General features: G+C 45.3%; 1 protein-coding gene across 1 annotated transcript; it reads right to left on the bottom strand.

Moving 5' to 3' along the window:
* Positions 1-240: 240 nt before the first annotated feature.
* PGAP3 (post-GPI attachment to proteins phospholipase 3) lies at positions 241-21,470 on the bottom strand. The gene is made up of 8 exons (XM_074224028.1): positions 21,255-21,470; positions 15,143-15,240; positions 13,814-13,966; positions 3,518-3,580; positions 3,261-3,322; positions 2,780-2,916; positions 2,034-2,238; positions 241-1,601 (listed from the first exon to the last, which is right to left on the bottom strand). The coding sequence occupies exons 1-8, from the start codon at positions 21,433-21,435 to the stop codon at positions 1,538-1,540; spliced, it is 963 nt and encodes a 320-aa protein (XP_074080129.1). The 5' UTR covers positions 21,436-21,470; the 3' UTR covers positions 241-1,537.
* Between the last annotated feature and the right edge of the window lie 233 nt (positions 21,471-21,703).

Raw genomic sequence — 21,703 nt, 5'->3', positions numbered from 1 at the left:
GTCTTAATAGAAAGTCTCTGGAATCTACAAAGTATTACTCCATGTCACTGTACAGTAAGAATGTGGCAGGGCTGCCAACAACTGGCAGGGGCCACCTTCACTCAGGCCCAGCTTTGCTGGCACAGCCCCTAGGCCTGACTTTTGGGGAGGGCAAGATTTCCCTCTCTAAACAAATATCTTTCCCCCTCTCCTTGATGCCCTTCTTCTCCCCCAAAATACAAAAATAACATACAGAACAGCTTAAAATTTGCAAAGAATTTTACATACATGATCTTGAAGCCTCACAACAGCCCTGTGAGGTGGGTATTAGAGGGATCATCCCCTCCATTTTACAGATGAAGAAATGGGGCCTTAGGAAAGTTAAGTGACCAGAGTCAGAGAGATGAAGACCTGCATTACTGGCACTAGCAGGGAGGCAGGATTGGATGGCACCCAAGCTAGGTAACAGGAAGGTCCCCCAGGAGAGCTACTTAAGCCCCACCCAAGAGTTTGGCTCCCTGGGACTAGGGTCATCTCTCCACAAACCAAGGGACAAAGAGAAGCTAGATGCTGAGATTTGGTTGGAAATAATAACAACAGAGAGGAAGCTGCCAAGAGGATATGCAAACTCACACCCTTCTTTCAAAACCCTTGATACACACCCACCCCAAATGCAGGCTTTCTTGGCCTCATAGGGTGCCTTAGTGGGAAGCCCAAGACACGTTTTGCAGTTTGACTGAATCCCCATGAACGTGCCCACACTCACATATATACTCAGGCACACACTCACACCCCATTTTTCCCTGAGAAGCAAGAGAATGAGCCAGTCTGACAATGAGCCAAACAGTGGCTGGGCTTGGGCTTCTCTGGCTCTTTGCCTGGCTGTGGGATGGAGATGGGCTTGGGGCCCTGCAAAAGGAAGGGTGGTTGCTCCTCCTGTGTGTGTGTGTGTGTGTGTGTGGACACAGCAGGGGCCAGCTTCTTCTAGGCTCACTCTATGGGGCCTCTGACCTCTGGGGGTGGGGGGAGTCAAACCAGTAGCCCCAACCTGGATCTGCAAGACAGCTAGCATCCATCGCCACCTAGTGGTGTCATGGGGGAGGGCACCTGCTAGAAAAGGCAAGGGAAAGCTCCCTCCTCACTGCCTATCTTGGGTGGCAAGGTAGATGTGGGGAAGCCTACTGGGCACTGGGTGGGGTGGGCATTTTGAGGAGTAGAAGGAAGCATCTGAGCCGGATGCACACTCATTACAATGGAATATTTCTGTAGGTCAGTGGGGGACTGTTCCATCTGCTATTCTGGCTCAGCCAATAACTCCTCCACATTCGAAGACAGGAGGTATGGTAAGGGAAGGGGATATAGCTCAAGCCCAACAGCACTTTGAAGGCAGACAGCAGGCAATGGCACAGTCAAGGGGCAGAGTCTTGGAGGCATTTCTCCACCCCCGACCAGAGTCCAGGGTTAAGTTGTAAAGGGAAGAAAATATACCACCTTGTGGGCTGTAACTCCCAATGGCCGGAGCTGAGGTGGGGGTGAAGTAGAACTGTCCCCAGCCCCTTCAATCCATTTTTAGCGGACCTGGAATGTCCTTGAGAAGGTAAAGACTGTCATCCATCAGGAAACTGTGGGAATGAAAGAAGGAAGGGCAGTGCTACCTAGGTTCCCAACCCCACCAACCCCTATTCTTGGGACAAAAAAAGGGACCAAGTTCTTACTTAACCCAGGAAGAAAAGGTAAATTCTCTAGAAAGTGAGAGGTAGGGAATGTTGACATCATGAATCTCTAAGGATGGAACTGAAAGACCATTTCCATCTTCCAACTTGGACAATGAGTGGGAAGGGTGGTGGAAAGGGCAAGTCCAGTTAAATAGGCATGGTGATCTGTGTCTTTTCTAGGAGGTGGGGTCAGTCAGTTCATGAGAGATACAAATGGGAAGTAGGCTAAGGGGGCTGGGACATAGGACCCAAACAAAGGAAGATGGGCATGTTTCCTGGGAGGGCTAAACAGGTAACATGAGTTTGGGAGAGGGGGAGGCAGACATGGTGGGTACCAACCTGAAAAAGAGGAAGTGAATGGGGATGGTGCTGATATGCCAAATGGCATGGGCATCCAAGATCCAGAAGATGGGAGGGAAGTCCAGCAACTCAAGTAAAGCAAGCCCCTGAAGCAAAAGCATCACCACAACGCACTTCCACACGTGGGGCAACCGAGGTTGGTTCCAAAGACACCAGCCCAGCCACCATACAAGATTTACCAAACCTTGGGGAAGGAAAATCACAGGGGAGTTTCAGTGACATCAAGGAAGCATACTATACCCATCCTGGACTTCTTCCACTTTTCCTAATAGACTCTGGTCCTAGAGTCTCCTAACCCTCCTTGTTCTCTAATTCCAGATCCTCTAACTTTCCTGGATGACTTCCTCTGCTAGCCAAATTCCTCTGCAGATTGCCTTTGTCTATACCCCATTTCTCTCTTTTTCTGTCCCATAACTATTATTCCCTGCCCCCCATACTTCTCTTTACTTATCAATACCATCACAACTTTCACCCAGGCCTACTCTTTATCTTCTCTTTAAACCCATCCCATCATCCAGATCCCCTATCCTTGCGCCACATCAATGAGTATCTGCAACTGCCACTGAAGCCCAACCAGTAATTTCTATGGGTTGAAAGAACAGAATTCAAACTAGGGTCTTGCTCTGTCTCTCCTCTAGACTCTTCTTATGCCATACTATTCTCTTATCCCAATACCCCATTTCTTTCCACATGGTTTCCCACTTCACCCTTCAGCCCAGCCTCACCCATGGCTACGTTGGCCACCATGTTGTAGCCGTAGTCGAAGTGGACGAGGCTCAGGTAGGAGATGTGGGCAGCTAGCAGCAGCAGCAGGAACCCCCCGAAGGCACTGGCTACAGCTGGACGCTGTAGCCCCAGAGTCCTGTGACATCCCCCACCACCACCACCATAGAGCCACTCAAATTCAGTCATCCATTTTCTTGGAGGCCACTGAATTGAGTGCCACTGACACAGAAAAAAGTCAAGAAAGGGGGCCTCACACCCACTCCCTGGTGCCTGCTTCATGCGAGAGTTCCTACTTTACTATCCCTTCCCCAGCTCCCCTTCAATGGTGACAACCAAGATGCAAAATTGGAGAGTGATAGAAAATGGGTGGGAGTGCCAGAGTTTGGCAGCTGGACCATCTCTAGGAAGAGGCTTTTTTATTATTTGACCTGCATTGAGACCAGCTTCACTGGGCCTTATTGGTGGTAGAGGGGCACTCACCTCACACAGCAGAGATAGATGGAGTGCAGAATCACTGTGGAGGCGCAGAAATAGTCCATTTTCTGAGGGATATGTCAAGATGAAAGAGAGTTTATATCTGATTCCCTCACTGAGGGAGTAGGACTGGGTTGGAGTGGGTGGGAGAGCAAGCAGGCAAAACTCTGAAGCCCACTGTCCTAAACCAGGGCAGGAAAGATTTGGGGACATGAGAAAAGGACAGAAGGGCTTGGAAAGGACAGCTGGAGAATACGACTCACCTCAGTGAGGCTCGTGTCCCTTGTGTGAAAGACTGTGGACCAGAACCAAGCATTGAGTGAGACCTGAGGATGGAGAAGTGTGATGTTGGCCCTAGCTAATGGAGAAACTCCAGGGTCTCCTGCCTAGACTCCTACTGCTCAGTTGCTGATTCCCCAAGTCTTTCTCAGAGACCTCCCGACCTCCACACTATTCTGGCTTTTTAAAATATATTCTCACATTTTAAATTAAAGTTTTTATTGATAGCCTTTGTTTTATATCACTTTCATTTCAGTCCTCCCCCAATCAATGAGTTTATCCCTATAAAAACCATAACAAAAAGGGGGGGGGAGAACAGGAGAAGACAGTTCAACAGAAATGACACACCACTCAAGTTTGACAGTGTGCTTGATGTGTCTCACACCCAGAATTGTCCATCTTTGCAAAGAGAGGAGGATGAAGGGGGAGCCTCTTCTTTTCTCCTTTTACTCAAGCTTTCAGGTTCTGGTTTTTTTGGGGGCTATTCTATTCATTTATATTATTGTCTTGATCTGCTCACAACCAATTCACAGCTATTCCAAACATTTAGCTTTTCATTTCTTGGCCTGGAGAAAGTAGCTGTTTTCCAAATGGCTAAGGAAAACTCCGAAACCAATTCTTGGACCTACCAGAGAAATCCCTAGCTCTGAATTGTGGTTCTTTTCCATCATTTTCTCCCCCCAGTCAGGGACATACTAGCAACAATTCTGGCATGGTCCTGTACTAGCCTGGGAACATGTTTCTTCAGGACTGCCAAATTACCCAATCTCTAAGACAACAGCCCCCAGGGGCCACACCTCCTCCCTGGCAGTGGTCGAGGACAGCTCCCTCCACCCAAAGACAACAGGTTAGGGGGAGATGGGTGACCTCAGCCTGTGGGTTGGGGGTAAGGAGCCAGATCCTGGGGTGGAGGTGTTTTTTGTTGTTTTTTGGAGGGGGGGGCAAGCTAGCTTGGGGCGTGTCAGACTAAGATCAAGCTGATCCCACCACAAAAGATACTGAAGAGCCCAACCAGGCTAGGCCAGCCCAACCTGATATACCAGAGCCCAGACTGAAGACCATAGGGAGGAGTAAAGGGGCCCTGACAAAAGGGAGCAGCAGAGTGCTGACTGGGGGAGGGGGAAAGAAGAGAAGGATAGTTTCTGTGCTTTTTTAGACAGAAAATTTTTAGATAGAAAATTAATTACATGGAACTAGATGCTAAACATACAAATGAGACTCTAATTATTTTGGTGTTAAGGGGACAGAATTACTCTATAAGGAGACAAGAATGAAAAAGAGGGTCTTGGGTTTGGTGGGGGACAAAAATCAGACTGGAGAGGAAAGTGATAACAAGCACCTACAGCCAGAATGAGAGCTAAGAATACCCAAAAGGTGGGAAGAGGGGCAAGGCTGGGGAAAGGGCTAAAGTGAGGCAAAAGAGACACAAGTGAGGATGGGGGAAAGAAAGGGGTGATAGTTACTTCACATATAGAATGGCAGAAGGGATGAAAAACAAGTAAGAGGACACAGGGCTGCACTGTTGGACTTTGGGAGGCCTTGAAACAGTAAAGGCAGAGAAATGCTGAAGGAATAGAGTAAGACGACCTCACCAAGTCAGTCAGCCATGGCCTTGCAATGCCACTTTACTAAGGTTGGGCCTCAGGACAAAATATTAAGAAAGGATGAGCCCTAGATGTCAGAATGTACCCTGGAGCTTGGCACAAAGCAGACACTTAATAAATGCTTATTGATGAATAGATGCTGTTTTTGGCCTCAGCCATTTTGCTGGGTAACTAACCTTTGGGCAGGTAGGTCACTTGGCCTCTTGGGTCCCATTTTCCCAGAAAGAATGAACTATATGGTCCTGAAAGTATCCTTTGACCCAGATCTTTGATGATTCTAGGTCACTATTTCTCCTTCAACCTAATATCTCCTAAGCCACCATATCTCATGCCCCCTCCCTCACAGGTTCATTTCCTCTTTCCTCTACTCCAGCCCACCTCTTCTGGGGATAGACAAGAAAAGGTGACAAAGTTTATTGGTAAGGATTTTGATGGCATCTTGTCTGGAACTAGATGGGCAACTGAGGAGACTGATCAGATTCCTAAGGATGGTAGGGGAGGGGAGGGTGGAGTTATTAGATGACAGGTAACTGGGGCTGGACCTTGGGGTTAGAAGGAAAAGTAGGGACACTGAAAGTCAGGTAGGGCAGGTTTCCCAAAGCAGACGAGGTGTAATTTGGAAGAAGAACAGAGGACCTGGTGCCAACGATGCTTGAGAGCCAAGAAGGGAGCCAGCCGGCAGGGATTGGGCTGGCAGTCACCCAGCTGCCTTGTTAACCACTACAGGAAGGGGGAGGCCTGAAATGGGCTGAGTTAAGTAGTAGTTGAGAATGAAGAAGAAGCCTGTCTTTTCTTCTGGTTTTAGACTTAGGATCCCCCAGGGTACAATGCTCACCTTGGAAAGTAGTGTCAGAAAGGAAAGCCTGAGAGAACTCTCCTCCTGCTCCATTCCTCTTCCCATGTTCCTTTCCTTTATAAGGATCTGCTACACTGAAAAGTCAGATACCTCTCTAATTGATGGGAAGATTAACCCTTATCTTACTGGCTTACTGGGACCTCTTCCCAGAGAGTAATAAGACCACTGGGCTGGTCTTGGGATCCTGGCTCTGACCAAGTGACTTGGGCTCTCTGAATCTCAGTTTCCTCCACTCAGATCCTACAAGCTTCAATCTAACCTCCCATTTTACAGATGAAGAAACTGAGGCCCCCAGAAGGGAAGTGACTGTACAAGTAAGTAGTAACTACAACTCCTCTCTCTGTTCCATAGCCCTTCATTTTTATCTGAGTCCCCATCATCCAGCAGAGCCCCAGGTATAGAGTAGAGCTTCACAAATGTTGGCTGAATTGCATCCAATAGTCTGAACACACCACTGAACATTCAGAATGATCTTAGTTTTTCCAACTTACTGAGGGGTGAGAAGACTCTCATTCTCCTGTTTCCTGGGGGCATCAGATCCCCTTCCCTCATATGACCTGGTGGCCTTCTAAAAGGCAGAATTAGGCATTGGAGCCACAGCTTCCTGGGCCCCTCTCAAGTCCCAAGGCTCCAGAGTGCACCCACCCTGTCCCTGATACAATCAGACACTGCTGATCATGATCAGAGTGGGTCCTTCTATGGCCAAGGTTCCATTCTTTTTTTTAGGCAAGGTAATAGGGTTAAGTGATTTGCCCAAGGACACACAGCTAGGTAATTATTAAGTGTCTGAGGCCAGATTTGAACTCAAGTCCTCCTGACTCCAGGGCTGGTGCTCTATCCACTGCACCACCTAGCTGCCCCTGCAAGGTTCCATTTTTATGAGGAAGTGACAAGAGCACTGGCCTGAGCTATCTAAAGACTGGGCTTCTAGTCCCGACTCTGCCACAGTCTCTTCAGATCTTAGACAAGTCATATCAACCCTGGATGGCTCCACTTAAGCAGTAAAATGAAGAGATCAGACTAGATGCTCTCTAAGATCTCTTCAGGTCTAAAAATTCTTAGGGGCTGTAACTCTAGCTCATGTCTGGGTGACCAAGAGTCCTCTCAGGCCCAGTCAAGGGTGTGGGACAGAACTCTCACACCCTCCCTAACAGCCCATCCATCCCCACCCTCATTCTGGAAGATGCAGATTCTATTTCACTTTGCTGGGAGGGTTGTCCAGGAGGGGGTCATTGGCACTGACTGGTTTCCCCTTCAGTTCAGGGAGGGGCAGATGGTCCCAAAGCCCCCAGTCCAAATCAAAGCTTCTATCTTGCCAGCCCCTCCCACATCTAACCTGGGAGGGGGGTGGAAAGGGAACAGAAGGGGGGGGGACTGGGAATGAGGTGACCCTGCCAATAAGGCAGCACTGCAGAAGGAGATCAAATAACAGGGGGCCCAACAGGCACCAATAGCTCTGCATAAACACGATGGAGAAGACCTTCAACAGTATCTATGGGAAACTGAGCAGGAAAATGGTAAGGGCAGGACAAGGGGTAGGCAGCTTGTTTTAGTCATTTGCAAAATAAGATCATTAAGGAAAAGAAACTAGAATAATGAAATAAACTGCTGGGTGAAAATCGTGCTCGATGCTATCAAGAATCGTGAAACCCTGGTGTTAAGACCTAGTGCTCAGGATTGTCACCAACACTCCCTCCCAGACAAGCAGATCTTTAAATAGCTCTGTGCCTTGGAAGCTGGGAGAGTCAGAATGTTAAATATGAAGGCTGCTGTCATCCGGAATGCCTTCCTCCAAGAGACTCTAGCAGAGGGCAGGGGAGGGGAGGAAGAGGTCACGCCTCCCACACAAGACAGCTGGGAAGTCCTTTCTGAGGTCTGACCTCCATCCTTTCTGCTGAATCCTCAGCCTACCATTGCCTCTGATTCCTGTCTCAGCAGAGGACTGTGCTGCAGACCCATGCAAAGATGGTCCTTAGGTCCCCTCAACTTTCTTTTTATCAGGCTAAATACAGAGGAGAATTGTGTTGGCTGCTGGAAAAGAAGGCAGGAAGATGAAGGTGGTACCCTGCCTCTGGGCCCCTTTCTCAGTCCTGGGACAGAGGGAGTTCCCAATCCCACCAGACCAAAGAGTAGCTCTGTCTGAACTATGAAAGGCCCACTGCTGCTGCTGCTGCTGCTACTGCTCATTTCCCTGCCTCAGGGTGTAGAATTATCCAGCTCCAAGAACAAGGAGATAACCACCCCACCAAGGAGTTGCCATCTTTCCAGGACAGGATGTGCCTCAGCCCTGTTGGGAAGATTTGCCAGCAGAGGAGACCAAGGTCCACAAAAGTACTCTGGTGATATTGGCTGCTAGAGTCTAGAAGCAGACTGAATTCCTTTGTGTTAAACTCCCTCCTTAAGCAATCCCCTGGTCCTTCCAGAAGTCCCAGCCTATGGATAAATCTACTCGGATGACACTTTACACTGAACAAAATCCTTATTCTTCCAGAAACAAACCAAAGGCTTAACGATCAAGACAAAACTGGAAGGTGAATTATGAAACCACTTAAATGATGGCTCTTTCTGACAGTCCCATAGTCTTTTTTTTTTGTTGTTGTTGTTTTTTAGGTTTTTGCAAGGCAAATGGGGTTAAGTGGCTTGCCCAAGGCCACACAGCTAGGTAATTATTAAGTGTCTGAGACCAGATTTGAACCCAGGTACTCCTGACTCCAAGGCCAGTGCTTTATCCACTAAGCCACCTAGCTGCCCCCCCACAGTCTTAAAAATCTGCACTTTTCCTTTTCCCTCTCACCAACCCTGAAGAGCCTAGGGTTTTCACGGAGAAGTCAGAGCTCATTGGAAGACCTGGTCCCTTTAAAAAAGGAGAGTGCTGGAGGTCAGGGAAAGACCCTTGGCAGAGGAGGCATCCCAGCATGGTAAAGCTGGGGGACAGTCTTAACAGTTTCCAGGTAACTATCTGGAACACTTAGTCACAGGAGTCCTTTCCTGTCCTATGATTCATCTGGAAAATTCAGAGAACTGGGCTGAGAGAGCTCAAGCAGGAATGCTTTGTTCTCATGTGACAAGTGAAGGTGTGAACCCAGGCAGAAGCAAAATGAGGTGACTGGGGAGATAGGCAGCCTCTCTAAGAGGGTCCATAGCAGAAGGGGACAGAGAGGAAACCCTTCTTCTGCAAGATCCATCCCCCCCCCCCTTCTAGTCGGACTTTGCTCATCAATCTAAAAGGGAAGCTATGGTGTCCTTTCAGATACTGATCTCTTTATGTCCTAGTTACAACCTGTCCTGGGAGCTAAAGCTTCTCTCATTTTCCTGATAATCACCCAAAACTGGGTCTGGATTTCTCTTTGCCCTGATGGAATTAAAAACTCTCTACCCCTCAAGGCCCCTGTCAGATACAGAGGGCCTGGAGGTCCTTTGCTCTGGCCTGGAGCCAGGAGGACAAGAGAAGTGTGTGGATGGAATAACAACTAAGGGAGGGCAGCAAAGACCAGGTCTGGAGTCAGAAAAGCCAAAGGGGGGTGGATTCTGCCTTCAACACTTGGGAGCTGTGTTTTATCTCTGATCCTCAATATTTTCATCTATTAAATGAGGACAAAAATGGCACCTAACTCAGAGTTACTGAAAGTATCCAGATGACAGAGATAATATATGGGGGTTTTTTTTGGGGTTTTTGCAAGGCAAGTGGGGTTAAGTGGCTTGCCCAAGGCCACACAGCTAGGTAATTATTAAGTGTCTGAGACCAGATTTGAACCCAGGTCCTCCTTACTCCAGTGCCAGTGCTTTATCCACTGTGCTACCTAGCCACCCTGAGATAATATATATTAAAAAATTTAAAGCATCCTGTAAATGTGAGCTCTTATTATTCTTATTCTTTCTTCTCATCCTATTTTATTTCTGATCTCTCCCAAGTCTTCCCTTGACTATCTCCTCCTTTTCATCAACAAACTCTTTAAAAAATTGGATTTTACTTGTTCAATTCAAAAAGCATCTAGTGAACACCTACTGTTTACAAGGCACCCCCCACTTTAGTCAAGTATCTGGAAGTCTGGCTTTTGTCCCAGGACTCCCTGACAACTGCTTTATTCTAAATCCAATCATCTTTCTAGTACTTATTCTTTCTGACCTCCAAAACCCTTTGCCTTTTAAACTGATATCTTATTGTCTGATCTTGCTATCTCTTATACTTTATGTTTCTTCCTTAAGAATATGATTTCTCTCTCATCACATTCAATTTGGATCAATGTATAGCCATGGAAACAATGTAAAGACTGGCAAATTGCCTTGGGGGGGAGGGAAGTAAGATTAGGGGAAAAATTGTAAAACTCAAAATAAATAAAATCTTAAAAAAAAAGCTTTTGCCTTTGACCCCTACTCTCTTTTACCGGTCTAACTTTACTCCCTTGATTCTGAGACTCCCCAGGTTTTCATTAAATTGATCCTCTTCTACCTAATGACTTCTTTCCTTCAAAAGACTTAGAAAAGGGTTCTTTTGAGTTCTACCCTTGGCCCTCTTGTTCTAAACTCTTTCCTGTAGCAGCATCACAGTTTCCCAGGTGACTTTCTCAGGCTCTAGATCCACAACTTCAACTACTATAGGATATTATCATTTGGCTGACCCATCTACACTCAAATTCAATATATCAAAGATCAAGTTTTTGAATCTTTAAACTTGCTCTCCCTTCTGATCTCTCATGTCAATGGGGTAACAATTCACCTGATTTGAAGCCTGAAACTACTCCTCTCCTGCCAATCACTAACCCTATTAATTGTCAGAAATAGTCTTCTATCTGCACTCTTATCTTCCCACTGCTATCATCAATATAGACTTTTGCTACTACTCAACTAGATTACTGTAGTCACTTCTTAATAACTCTTTCTCTCGCTATTGGGTGCCCTTTCCAATTCATTGTAGATCTAACTTTCAAAAAATCTAGCCAGGGCATTGGTCTGTCTGTGTCATTCCCCTGCTCAAAACCCTGCAATGGTTCCAGATTGATTACTGGATTCTGAAAATTCAGACTCTTAAGACCTCCCTGGCACCCCTACTTCCAGACTTACCTCCTCCTTTTCAGCCCCCCCCCCCATTCTATGCTTCAGTCAAAAGAAACAAATCAAAACAAACAATGCCAGGTTCAAAGATACAAAGATAAAAAAACAAAATCACCAATACCCTCGGCAAACTTACATACTGTTAGGGAATAATGCATACACACAAAGTAAATGCAAAAAACACATCAGATAAATAGAAAACAATTTGGGGGAAAGGGGGGGGGCTTGAGCAACTGGAAGGATCAGAAAAGAGTTCACAAAAGAGGAAGTGGCATTTGTGCTGAGTTTTGAAGGAAGTTAGAGATTTTGAAAAGTGGGGGATGGGTGAGGGGATTCCAGACATAGGATATAGTTTGGGAAAAGGTTGGTAATGGGAGATAGTTAAGTTATATATGAGATTTAGATAGTACTTAGACCAGTATGGCTAAAATAATGAGTATATTATTATTTTTTTTTTAAGGTTTTTGCAAGGCAAATGGGGTTAAGTGGCTTGCCCAAGGCCACACAGCTAGGTAATTATTAAGTGTCTGACACCAGATTTGAACCCAGGTACTCCTGACTCCAGGGCTGGTGTTTTATCCACTGTGCCACCTAGCCGCCCCTAATAATGAGTATATTAAAGGGAGTAATGCATAATAGATCTAGAAAGATCAGCCAGAGTTAGACAATGAAGAAACTTAAGTGCTAAATAGGAGTTTATATTGTATCTTAGAGAAAATAGGAGGACACATTTTGAATAGGGAAATGACATGGTCAGATTTGGGTTCTTGGAATGTCATTTTGGCAACTATGTGGAGGACAAACAGGAGAAGTGAGCCATGGAGAAAGGAGACCAATTAGAAAGGTGAGCTAACAGTCTAGGTGGTGATAGTCTGGAATAGGGAAGTGGCCATTTAAATGGAGAGAAGGAAAAAAGATATAAGATGCTCTGCAGAAAGAAAGGACAAGTTTTGGCAGCTGACTGGCTATGGGGGAGGAAGAGTCAAGGATGGGTCAGAGGTTGTGATCCTGAGGCTTCCAAGGATGGCAATGGCCCAGAAAGGGAGAGAGATCGGTTGAGAGTGAAGAGATGATAATGTCTGGGGCATGTTGAGTTTAAGATGGTAATATGGGACTGGAAAATTTAGGAAAGCCTAGGGGCAGACAGAAAGAGCTTAGCTAGACTACCTGTCATCACTTATCATACTTTCTTATCCCTACCGTGCCTGGAATGTCTTCTCCCCTCTTCCTGATGAATCACCACAGAGTTTGGGGGGCCTAGGATTTCATAACCTTCCCCCTCCCTCTCACCCCCATCTTATTGACCACTCTGCTTTTATTCTCTTCCCTACACATGTAATAAGAGTTTGAGAAGTGACTGGCATTCTGGGGTTTGTAGTTCTCAGAAGGACAAGACCTCCCATCTCTGAGTGAGGACATGAACTAGAAAATCCACACCCAGGATTTTGAAAAAATAAACACAAAATTTTTGAGAGAATGAGATAGAAAGAGGACTCATCCTTCTGAATTACAAATCTTAGAATGCTACTTCTCATATCCCCACATATTATTTTGTATTACAGTGTTTTTTAATAGTTTCATCCCTCTTACGTGTCAATACCATAAGGGCAAGAAATCTGTCTTACTAGACTATGTACCTTTTCCAGTAACTAGCAACTAGGAATTGCATACAGTAAGGAGGACTGGACCTATGATTTCCTTAATACAGTACAAGGAAATCACCCAATGAATGCAGGCTAGCATCTTGTCAGTAAATTATAGTCTCAGATACTAATAATGGGGTGGGTAAGTGACTTGTCCAAGGTCATACATGTCAGAGATGGAAACCAAACCCACTTTGTCCTAGCTCTTTAGTCTATTATATGATGTTTTCTTGGCATCAAATGCAATTCATAAAGCAATTATTAAGGCCCTCCTAGGTTCTCTATGTTGTATGGTTGTATGTGTTGTAATTGTATCTCAAATCTGGGACAATAAAGTCCTTGCTGATTAAGAGCTAATGACCTGCTGGAACAATAAGACATTTAAACAGTGGAATACACATAGTAAAATTTGAGGAGAGAAAGTGTACTAAGTAGGGAGATCAGGGAAGGCTGCCAGGAGGATGTGGCCTGAGTTCATTAAGCCTTGCAGGAAGCTGAAAATTCTTAAGAAGTAGAGTGAAGAAGGAATACATTCTAGGCACACAAGACAGCCAAGGTAAAAACAAGAGGATGGGAATGAAATTCAGAGAAGGGTAAGGAGTTTAGGATGTTAGATGTTAGAAGGTGGAGGGGACAGTAAGTCTGGAAAGATAGGCTGGAGACAAACTTGGCAGGGAGGGCTTTAAAGCTAGCTATCTCCCTCCCCTCCTTCCAAACTTCTACCTTCATCTCCTCACCTCCTTCCCAATAAGCTTTTCCTAATTAACCCTACCTTCCTGGGCACTCTTACTAGGTCTCAGTCCTCTAGGTGCTCACAGATTCATTTGCAGTTGTTTGTACCTACGAAAAAGTGTTTTAGTTCTATTCAATTAAGTTGAATTTGGGGGAAATTTCTGTGCATATTTGCATTTGTTGGTATTTCCTCCCATTTAGAAAAAGGGCTCCTACAGGGCAGGAGCCAAGTCTTTTTTCTTAGGAATTCTTTGCGGAGTATGGAACTCCATTCTTCAAAGATTTTTCTACTGTCTTCAAGCCATCCCCACCCCCCACCTGCTGCCTGCCAGGAGTTTTTTGTTCCTCTTTAAGGAATCAAGCCCCAGGGTTTTCAAGTACTCAGGTACCTACCCAGGCAAAGGCCACACAGGTGTGGTACATAGGGGAGGAAGCTGGGACAGAGGTCCGATACCGGCTGAGCATGACCAAGTTGGCTAAACCATTGAGGAAGGAGGCCATGGCTGAGGCTGGTTCTTGGAAGAAAAGGAACCGAGAGAAAGGCCACTGAAAAGAAAGAAGCAGCTCAGAGTCATGCATCACCTGGGTGTCACAACATACATCCACGGCTCTAGGTGACAGCTTCTGTAATCATCAGGAAGCCTCTCTTCTACGTTTCTGTCTCTTACTTGGCCTCAGTCATGAAAGTTCACAGGTGCCCTTGAAGCGGTTTGGGCCTGGTTTGTAGATGAGAAGCCTACAATGTTGCTTTGTACCTACAAACAGGCCTGGGAATTCTAGATAATTAATTTGCATTCATAAGCAAGTATACATTTCCCACTTGGAAAGTTCCACTGGATAGTAGAAGGAGAGGATTCTGCACATCTGATGGAATTCATAGCTCCTATTCCTTCCAGTGAGCCGTACAAGATCTTGTCTGGGGCTGAAGACTATACCCCTTGGAATACCAGGGGTGAGCAAGTTTGCTTCAATGGAAAGTAGGAGACCTGGGTTCCCATCTGAGGTTTTCCAGTTACTAACTGGCCAGTAACCTGGACACAATCACATTTTTGTTTCTCCATTTCTTCATACATCAGTATGTACTGGATCTGTAAACTCTAACTAGTTGTGTAGCCCTGAGGAAATAAGCTTACTTCTCTTACTTCATTTCCCCTTTCTTTAAATGAGATTGATTAGATGGTCCCCAAGGTCCCTCTCAGCTCTAAGATTCTAGAATTCTATTTCTGGACTGGAGGTAGCCCACTGTCTACCTCACATATTTTTACTAAGGATCAAAATGAAAGGTTAAATTTGTGAGACCATTTTGGAAGCTATGGAAGCTAACTTATCAAATTATCATTAACACCATCACCAGTCACAGTGACAACCCACCTCCACTGCTAGAGAAATGATTCAAAGCATGGTGGAAGTTCAACAAAATCATATTTACTTATGAAGTCTTTTTTCTTATTTTTTTTAAATAATAATCTCTCTGCCTGAAAAGTCTGTGTTTCTATAGCACTAATGAGTCTCAAGTCTGGCTCACCCATCTGAGCTCCCCAGACCTGGGATAGGACACAGAGTTCTCACTGGACCAACAGAATAAGGTCAAAAAGAAATCCCTGGTCTAGGGGCCCCATTCATTGGAACTGCAGCCTGTTAAACCAGGCTACTCCCTCCCTCTTGTCCATCAGAAGGCTCCTTCCCCAAAGACAACCCTCACCATCCTTTCTTCCAACTTACCTTTCCATGAAATTGAGGAACTCTGTAACCTTCCCGGAGGTAGAGGCCTACGGTGACCCACATGCATTCATACTTACAGTCATCCCTGCAGGTCCAGCCTAAAAAAGACAAAAGAGTTTCTGAGCAACCCCAACCCTACTCTCTGACTTAAAAAAATCTGGATGGGAACTCAAGAGTTAAATTTAACTTAATTAACTTAATCAGTGAGAAGTAAAATGGAACTTAAAATTCTGGCCTCTATCCCCATGGATGAAGAATGAGATGACACCTATGAGAAGAATATTGAAAGCAGCGTAAGAGTTAATTGGGTGAGCAGATTTTCTGATTCTCTAAAGAAGATGAACTAGGGTCCTCCCTATCTAACCAACTGCTGATCTCCTCCCAAGTTTGTTTTCACTTCATGCGTGAGAGAAATCCTTGATACAGGACCTCCCTCCTTTCCCTGTCTGTCTTTTTACCTCCACAGGGAAGATCCCTTGTTCTGTAATGTGAATGGAGAAAAACTAGGTCATCTCCCCATCTCCCAATATGGCTAAAAAACTCCTGGCTCCCACATATTTCAGGGAGTAAGTATCACAGAGCTCTGTTTGTGTATATATGGGTCATTTGGGGGCAAAGAGAGCTAACAACAGTAGAAAGAGCACTGGGTTGGGAGTTAGCGGATATATGGGCTCTAATCTTGGATGCTTCTAACTGGTTGTGTGATCCTGGGGAAATAAGTTCAGTCCTCTGGATCTTCATTTCCCATCTGAAAAATGAGATTGATTAGATGGTCCCCAAGGCTCCCTCTCAGCTCTAAGATTCTAGATTTCTAGCTCTGGACCAGAGGTAACCTTATCCCCATTCTAGCCTCAACCACCACTTCACTTAATACAACTAAATTCAACATTTTCAAAATGACAACTATGTGTAAGGCACATAGAGGCAATGAGATAACAAGGAAGAAAAACCACATGGTCCCCTTTGTTAATCTCTTGACAATCTAACTAGGGCAAGTGTGTATAATGTACACAAATACCTATTATATAAAGGTAGAATAGGCTAAGGATAAAGAAAGGCCTAGAAAAATGCTAAGAGAAATTTGGGGTAGGTGAGATCAATTTCAGCTGGGGAGGGCCTCATAGAAGAGGCAGAATCTGAGTTGCACCTTAAAGGAAGCTGAAAACAGAGATATGGAAGACCAATCTGCTCCTATAAGAATATATAAGGCAAGACTAAGGACCAGGTGGCTAGAATGCAGGATTTCTGAAGGGGTATAAAATAAAAATGAAATAAAACTGAAAAAGGCAGGATACACCAGATGATAAGAGCGAAGAAGTCTGCATTTTAGGTGAGAGGAAATGGAGAGCCACCAAAAACTCTGAGGAAGAGATCAGAACTTTACATTAAGAAGACAGGTTTGATAATCATGTAAAGATTAGATTGGAAAGGGGAGAAGTTGGTTAGGAAATCCAGGTTAAGAGGTAATAAGGACTTGAATCAGTCTTATCAAGTCTGTGGTCAAGACTGCCGATTTCACCTTCACAAAACATTCTTATGTTATCCTCACACCTCTGGAATATGCCCCTTTTTCTCCTCTGACCCCACCGCCACTCTAAGGTGAGTTCTCAACACCAATGGCTGGATTACTTTAACAACCTGTTGGGAGATAGGGGGTGGGGGGGTCTATCTGCCTCAAGGTTCTCCCTATTCCAATCTATTCTCCATTCACTGAAGTGATTTTCCTAAAGCACAGCTTTATGTTATTCCTCTATTCAATAAAATCCTATTTGGAGATCAAAGTCCTTCATAACCTAGCACCCCAGAACTATCTCATTCTGTCACATATTATTCCTCCCTCCACTTTCTCCAGACTTCTATCCAGGAACACTGGTCCACTTCTTGTTCTAAATACGAGACTCTCCATCTCTGAACTCCAGGCATCTTCTCTGGCCATCTTCTGTGTCTAGGATGCTGTCCTTCCACATCTCTGCCTCCTGGCTTCTTTCAAATCACAACTAATTTCATCTTCCACTGGAAGCCTCTTCCAATCCCCCTTAATTCCAGTGCCTTCCCTCTGTTGATGACTTTCTATCCTGTATATAACTTGCTTGTACATAGTTATTTGTATATTGTATCAATCGTGGTTAGGAACTGTCTTCTGCATTTTTTTTTAGGTTTTTGCAAGGCAAATGGGGTTAAGTAGCTTTGCCCAAGGTCACACAGCTAGGTAATTATCAAGTGTCTGAGACCAGATTTGAACCCAGGTACTCCCGACTCCAGGGCCGGTGCTCTATCCACTGTGCCACCTAGCCGCCCCTGTCTTCTACATTTCTTTGAACCTTTAGTACTTAGAATCATGCCCAGCATAGGAAAACCAGAAGTAGAACCAAATGATCACAGACAGCTAGGTGGCACATAGAACACTGGCCCTAGAATCTGGATGACCTGAGTTCAAATTTGACCTCAGAAGCTTAATAATTGTGTAGCTGTGTGACCTTGGGCAAGTCATTTAATCCCATTTCCTTAAATTAAAAAAAAATAATATGATCACAAATTAGAGCTGGAAAAATTGGAGGTTGCTATTCCCGTATTCCAATATATACTAAAAGGAGCCCAGAGAGTCACAAACTTGTTTAAAAACAGAACTGGAGCCTGAATAGAAGTCCTCTGATTTCACTTTATTTCAAACTCAGTATTCTCTCCATTGCACTATGCTGCAATTTTTGGGGGGAAGATGAATTTAGTTTGGGAAATGTTGAGCTGGAGGTGTGGGTGTGATATCCAGGTGGGGAAATTCAGCAAGCAGATGGAAATTCAAGATTGTGGCTCAGGGGAGAGATCAGAGCTGGAGATCTACATTTTGTAGTCATCTGCCAGAGGTGATAATTGAAACCATGGGAATGGATGAGATCACTACGGAGAAATTCTATAGAAAGGAAAGGTTTGAGAGCAGGACCCTAGAAGACATTTAGAGGGCAGAATCAGCAAAAGAGACAGAGAAAGGGGCGGCTAGGTGGCACAGTGGATAGAGCACCAGCCCTGGAGTCAGGAGTACCTGGGTTCAAATCCGGTCTCAGACATTTAATAATTATCTATCTGTGTGGCCTTGGGCAAGCCACTTAACCCCATTTGCCTTGCAAAAACATAAAAAAAAAAAGAGAGAGAGAGAGATTGAGATATGGAGAAGGAATGATTAGACAAGAGGAGAATCAGATCTGAGCAGTGTTATTGCAAACAAAAAGAGAGAGTATCCAGAAAGAAGTAACAGTGCCCCTAAATTACAGAATGTCAAAGAGGCTGAAGATGGACTAGAGGCAGTTAATAGTTATGAAGAGGTCACTGGAGATTCTGAGATTCTGAACAATTTTAGGGGGTCAGTCAATCATAAAAGTAGAGCTTTGGAGGCAGCTAGGTAGCGTAGTGGATAGAGCACCAGCCTTGGAGTCGGGAGTACCTGAGTTCAAATCTGACCTCAGACACTTAATAATTACCTAGCTGTGTGGCCTTGGGCAAGCCACTTAACCCCATTTGCCTTGAAAAAAAAAACTAACCCCCCCCCAAAAAACTAGAGCTCTTCTGAAACTGTCACCATTGAAACTTCCTCATTGCCAGATCCAGTGACCCTTTTACTGTTCTCATCCTCTTAGGCCTTTCTTCAGCAACTGACTCTGGTGAACAGGCCCTCTTCTTTCCTGGCTTCAGAGACATTTAAGTTTTCCCAGTTCTCCTGATACCTCTTTAATAACTCTTGCTTGGTCTCCCCCCTGGTTCTTTTTCTTTTTAAAATGCTTTCCTGATATATGTATACATATATATGTTTATATTCATATGCAAACATATACATATGTTGTTCAGTTGTTTCAATCATGTCTGACTCTTCATGACTCCATTTGGGGTTTTCTTGGCAAAAATATTGGAGTGGTTTACCATTTCCTTCTCCAGTTCATTTTCCAGATGAGAAAAGTGAGGCAAAAAAGAGTGAACTTCCATTAGTATGACTTACTCAGGATCATGCAATAAGTATGAAACTGCATTCATTCAAGTCTTTCTGATACCAGGTCTGGCACTCTATCCACTGTGAGATCTACACGTGTGTGTGTGTGTGTGTGTGTGTACATGTGTATGTGTAAACAACTATGTATAAACAAGCTATTTTACAAAATAAATTGGAGGTGATCTCTGAGGAAAGGCACCAACATTAACAAGGAATTGGGAAAGGCTTCTAGCAAATGATGGGCTTTTAGCTGAGATTTGAAAGGAACTAGGAGGTAGAGATGAGAAGGAAAACATTTCAGACAAAGAAGACAGCCAGGGAAAAGGGAGAATCAGGAGAGAGTCTTTTGTTCAAAAAATAACAAGGTTGATGTCACAACATAGTAGAGTAGTGAAGGGGAGGTTAAGGTATAAGATGACTGGGAAAGTGAGAAGCAGCCAGATTATAAAGCCAAACACAGGCTTTTTACATTTGATCCCAGTGGTAATGAAGAGCTACTAGAGTTTATTAAATAGGGGAGGTTATACAGTTAGACCTCCAAGATAGGAAAATTACTTTGATAGTTGAGTAGAGGATAAACTGGAAGGAGGAGACTTAAGGCAGGGAGGTCAATAAAGCTGTAGACTGGGGTATCAATAGTCTAAGCAAGGGGTGGCTAGGTGGCATAGTGGATGGGGCGGCTAGGTGGTGCAGTGGATAAAGCACTGGCCCTGGACTCAGGAGTACCTGGGTTCAAATCCAGCCTCAGACACTTAATAATTACCTAGCTGTGTGGCCTTGGGCAAGCCACTTAACCCCATTTGCCTTGCAAAAACCTAAAAAAAAATAGTCTAAGCAGGAGTTGATGAAGAGGTGCACCAGTGGTATAGGAGGAGTGTCAGAGAAGGTATTTTCAAAAGTAGAATCACCAGATCTTGGTAACAGATTCAATCCTATTTTATAGATAAAAAGACCAAGTTCAGTAAGAAATCCTTCCTATTACCTGCCAGGTACTAATGTCTTTCCTTCTAAAGGTTATCTTCCATCTACTCTATAGGTATCATCTTGTCTCTCTATTTATGTACATGTTATCACCCCCATTAGAATGTAATCTTCTTGAGGACAGGTACTATCTTTCTTTTTATTAATTGTATCTTCAGTCAGAGCCTACCACATTGTAGGTACTTAATTTATTGGATTTATTGGATTAGGAATTGTACTAGATTTTTCTTTGCAATACTAGTTTTATTACATTGCCTAGTCCACAGTAAGAAATACTTGAGGACCAGAAGAAAGGGACATTTCTTGGCCAAGGCTCTTGAGCTAATTAAGATCATAAGCTAGAATAGGACTTGGGTCTCCTGACAAAAGAACCCAGGCTCCTTTACACACTCCACCTTGGGGAGTTTCTTCTGAGAATTCCATCTGTAGCTCTCTTTGTAACAAATTCTGACTGTTTATGCATTATTACTTCTCTGGAGGATTGTGAGCTCCAGGTGAGCCAGGATGAATCGCATCTCCCCTGCCTGGTGCTCTGCACACAGGAACTTTGATCAGTGTTTGTGGAGTAGAAATAAATGGAACTGAAGAAGAAGAATGGTAATGGCTAATGTTTATATCATGCCAGGAGTTTTACAATCGTGATCTCACTTCAGCGACTGACTCTGGTGAACAGGCCCTCTTCTTTCCCGGCTTCAGAGACATTTAAGTTTTCCCAGTTCTCCTGATACCTCTTTAATAACTCTTGCTTGGTCTCCCCTGGTTCTTTTTCTTTTTAAAATGTTTTCCTGATATATGTATACATATATATGTTTATATTCATATGCAAACACATGTTTACATACACATGCTCCTCACAAGAGGAGGAAGCTGAGGCTGAGAGGCCGGGGCCTTGCCCAGGCCACATCTGGCCACTGCGCCCGTAGCTTCTACCCCCAGGATGTGCCAGGTGTGGCGGAGGGCAGAGAATCCAAGCCTGGGAGGTCCAGGGCCGCCAGGGTGGCCGCTGAGCTGTCACTCACTTCCCCAGTTCTACACCTGGGGAAATCGAGGCACAGACACTGGGAAGGGAGGGGGCTCCTGGGGAGGGAGGGGTGGGCGTGGCCCGCCGGCCGGGCGGGGCTCTGGGGGCGGGGCCTCCGCGTGGGCGGGGATTACCTGCCAGACTCATGTAGATTGGCTGGTGGGAGCGGAAGTGCTGCAGCCCGGCCCCCGAGCAGTTCCACTCGTCGCAGCGGAGGACGCAGTCGCGGTACACGGGCTCCCGGTCACCTTGGGAAGCGTCCGCTAAGGCTGCGGCCCCGGCCAGCAAGGCCAGCAGGGTCGTCCGCCCGGCCATCCCTGTAGGCTGGGCCCGTGGCCGCCTCCTTTGCCTCCGCTTCCGGTCTCACCGGAAGTGCTCGGTGTTCATTCTCTCCAGAACACACCCCTCCGCGCCTCCCTCTTCCGCTCCCCCCGGTCCCCGGCCCCGGCCGCACGAGGGTTCCGGGGCTCCGCGGGTCATCTCCCGACCCTCGAGGAACGCTTGTCCCGGGGAGATGGGGCTCATTCCCCGGCCGGTCCCAGAGGGGAGGTTGTACCCCTAAAGCTTCGCTTTCCGCGTCGTG

This window comes from Macrotis lagotis, chromosome 2, assembly GCF_037893015.1.
Source record: "Macrotis lagotis isolate mMagLag1 chromosome 2, bilby.v1.9.chrom.fasta, whole genome shotgun sequence".
Classification (NCBI taxonomy): Eukaryota; Metazoa; Chordata; class Mammalia; order Peramelemorphia; family Peramelidae; genus Macrotis; species Macrotis lagotis.
Note: the sequence above shows the minus strand (reverse complement) of the source record. Positions and strands in the feature narration are given on the sequence as shown.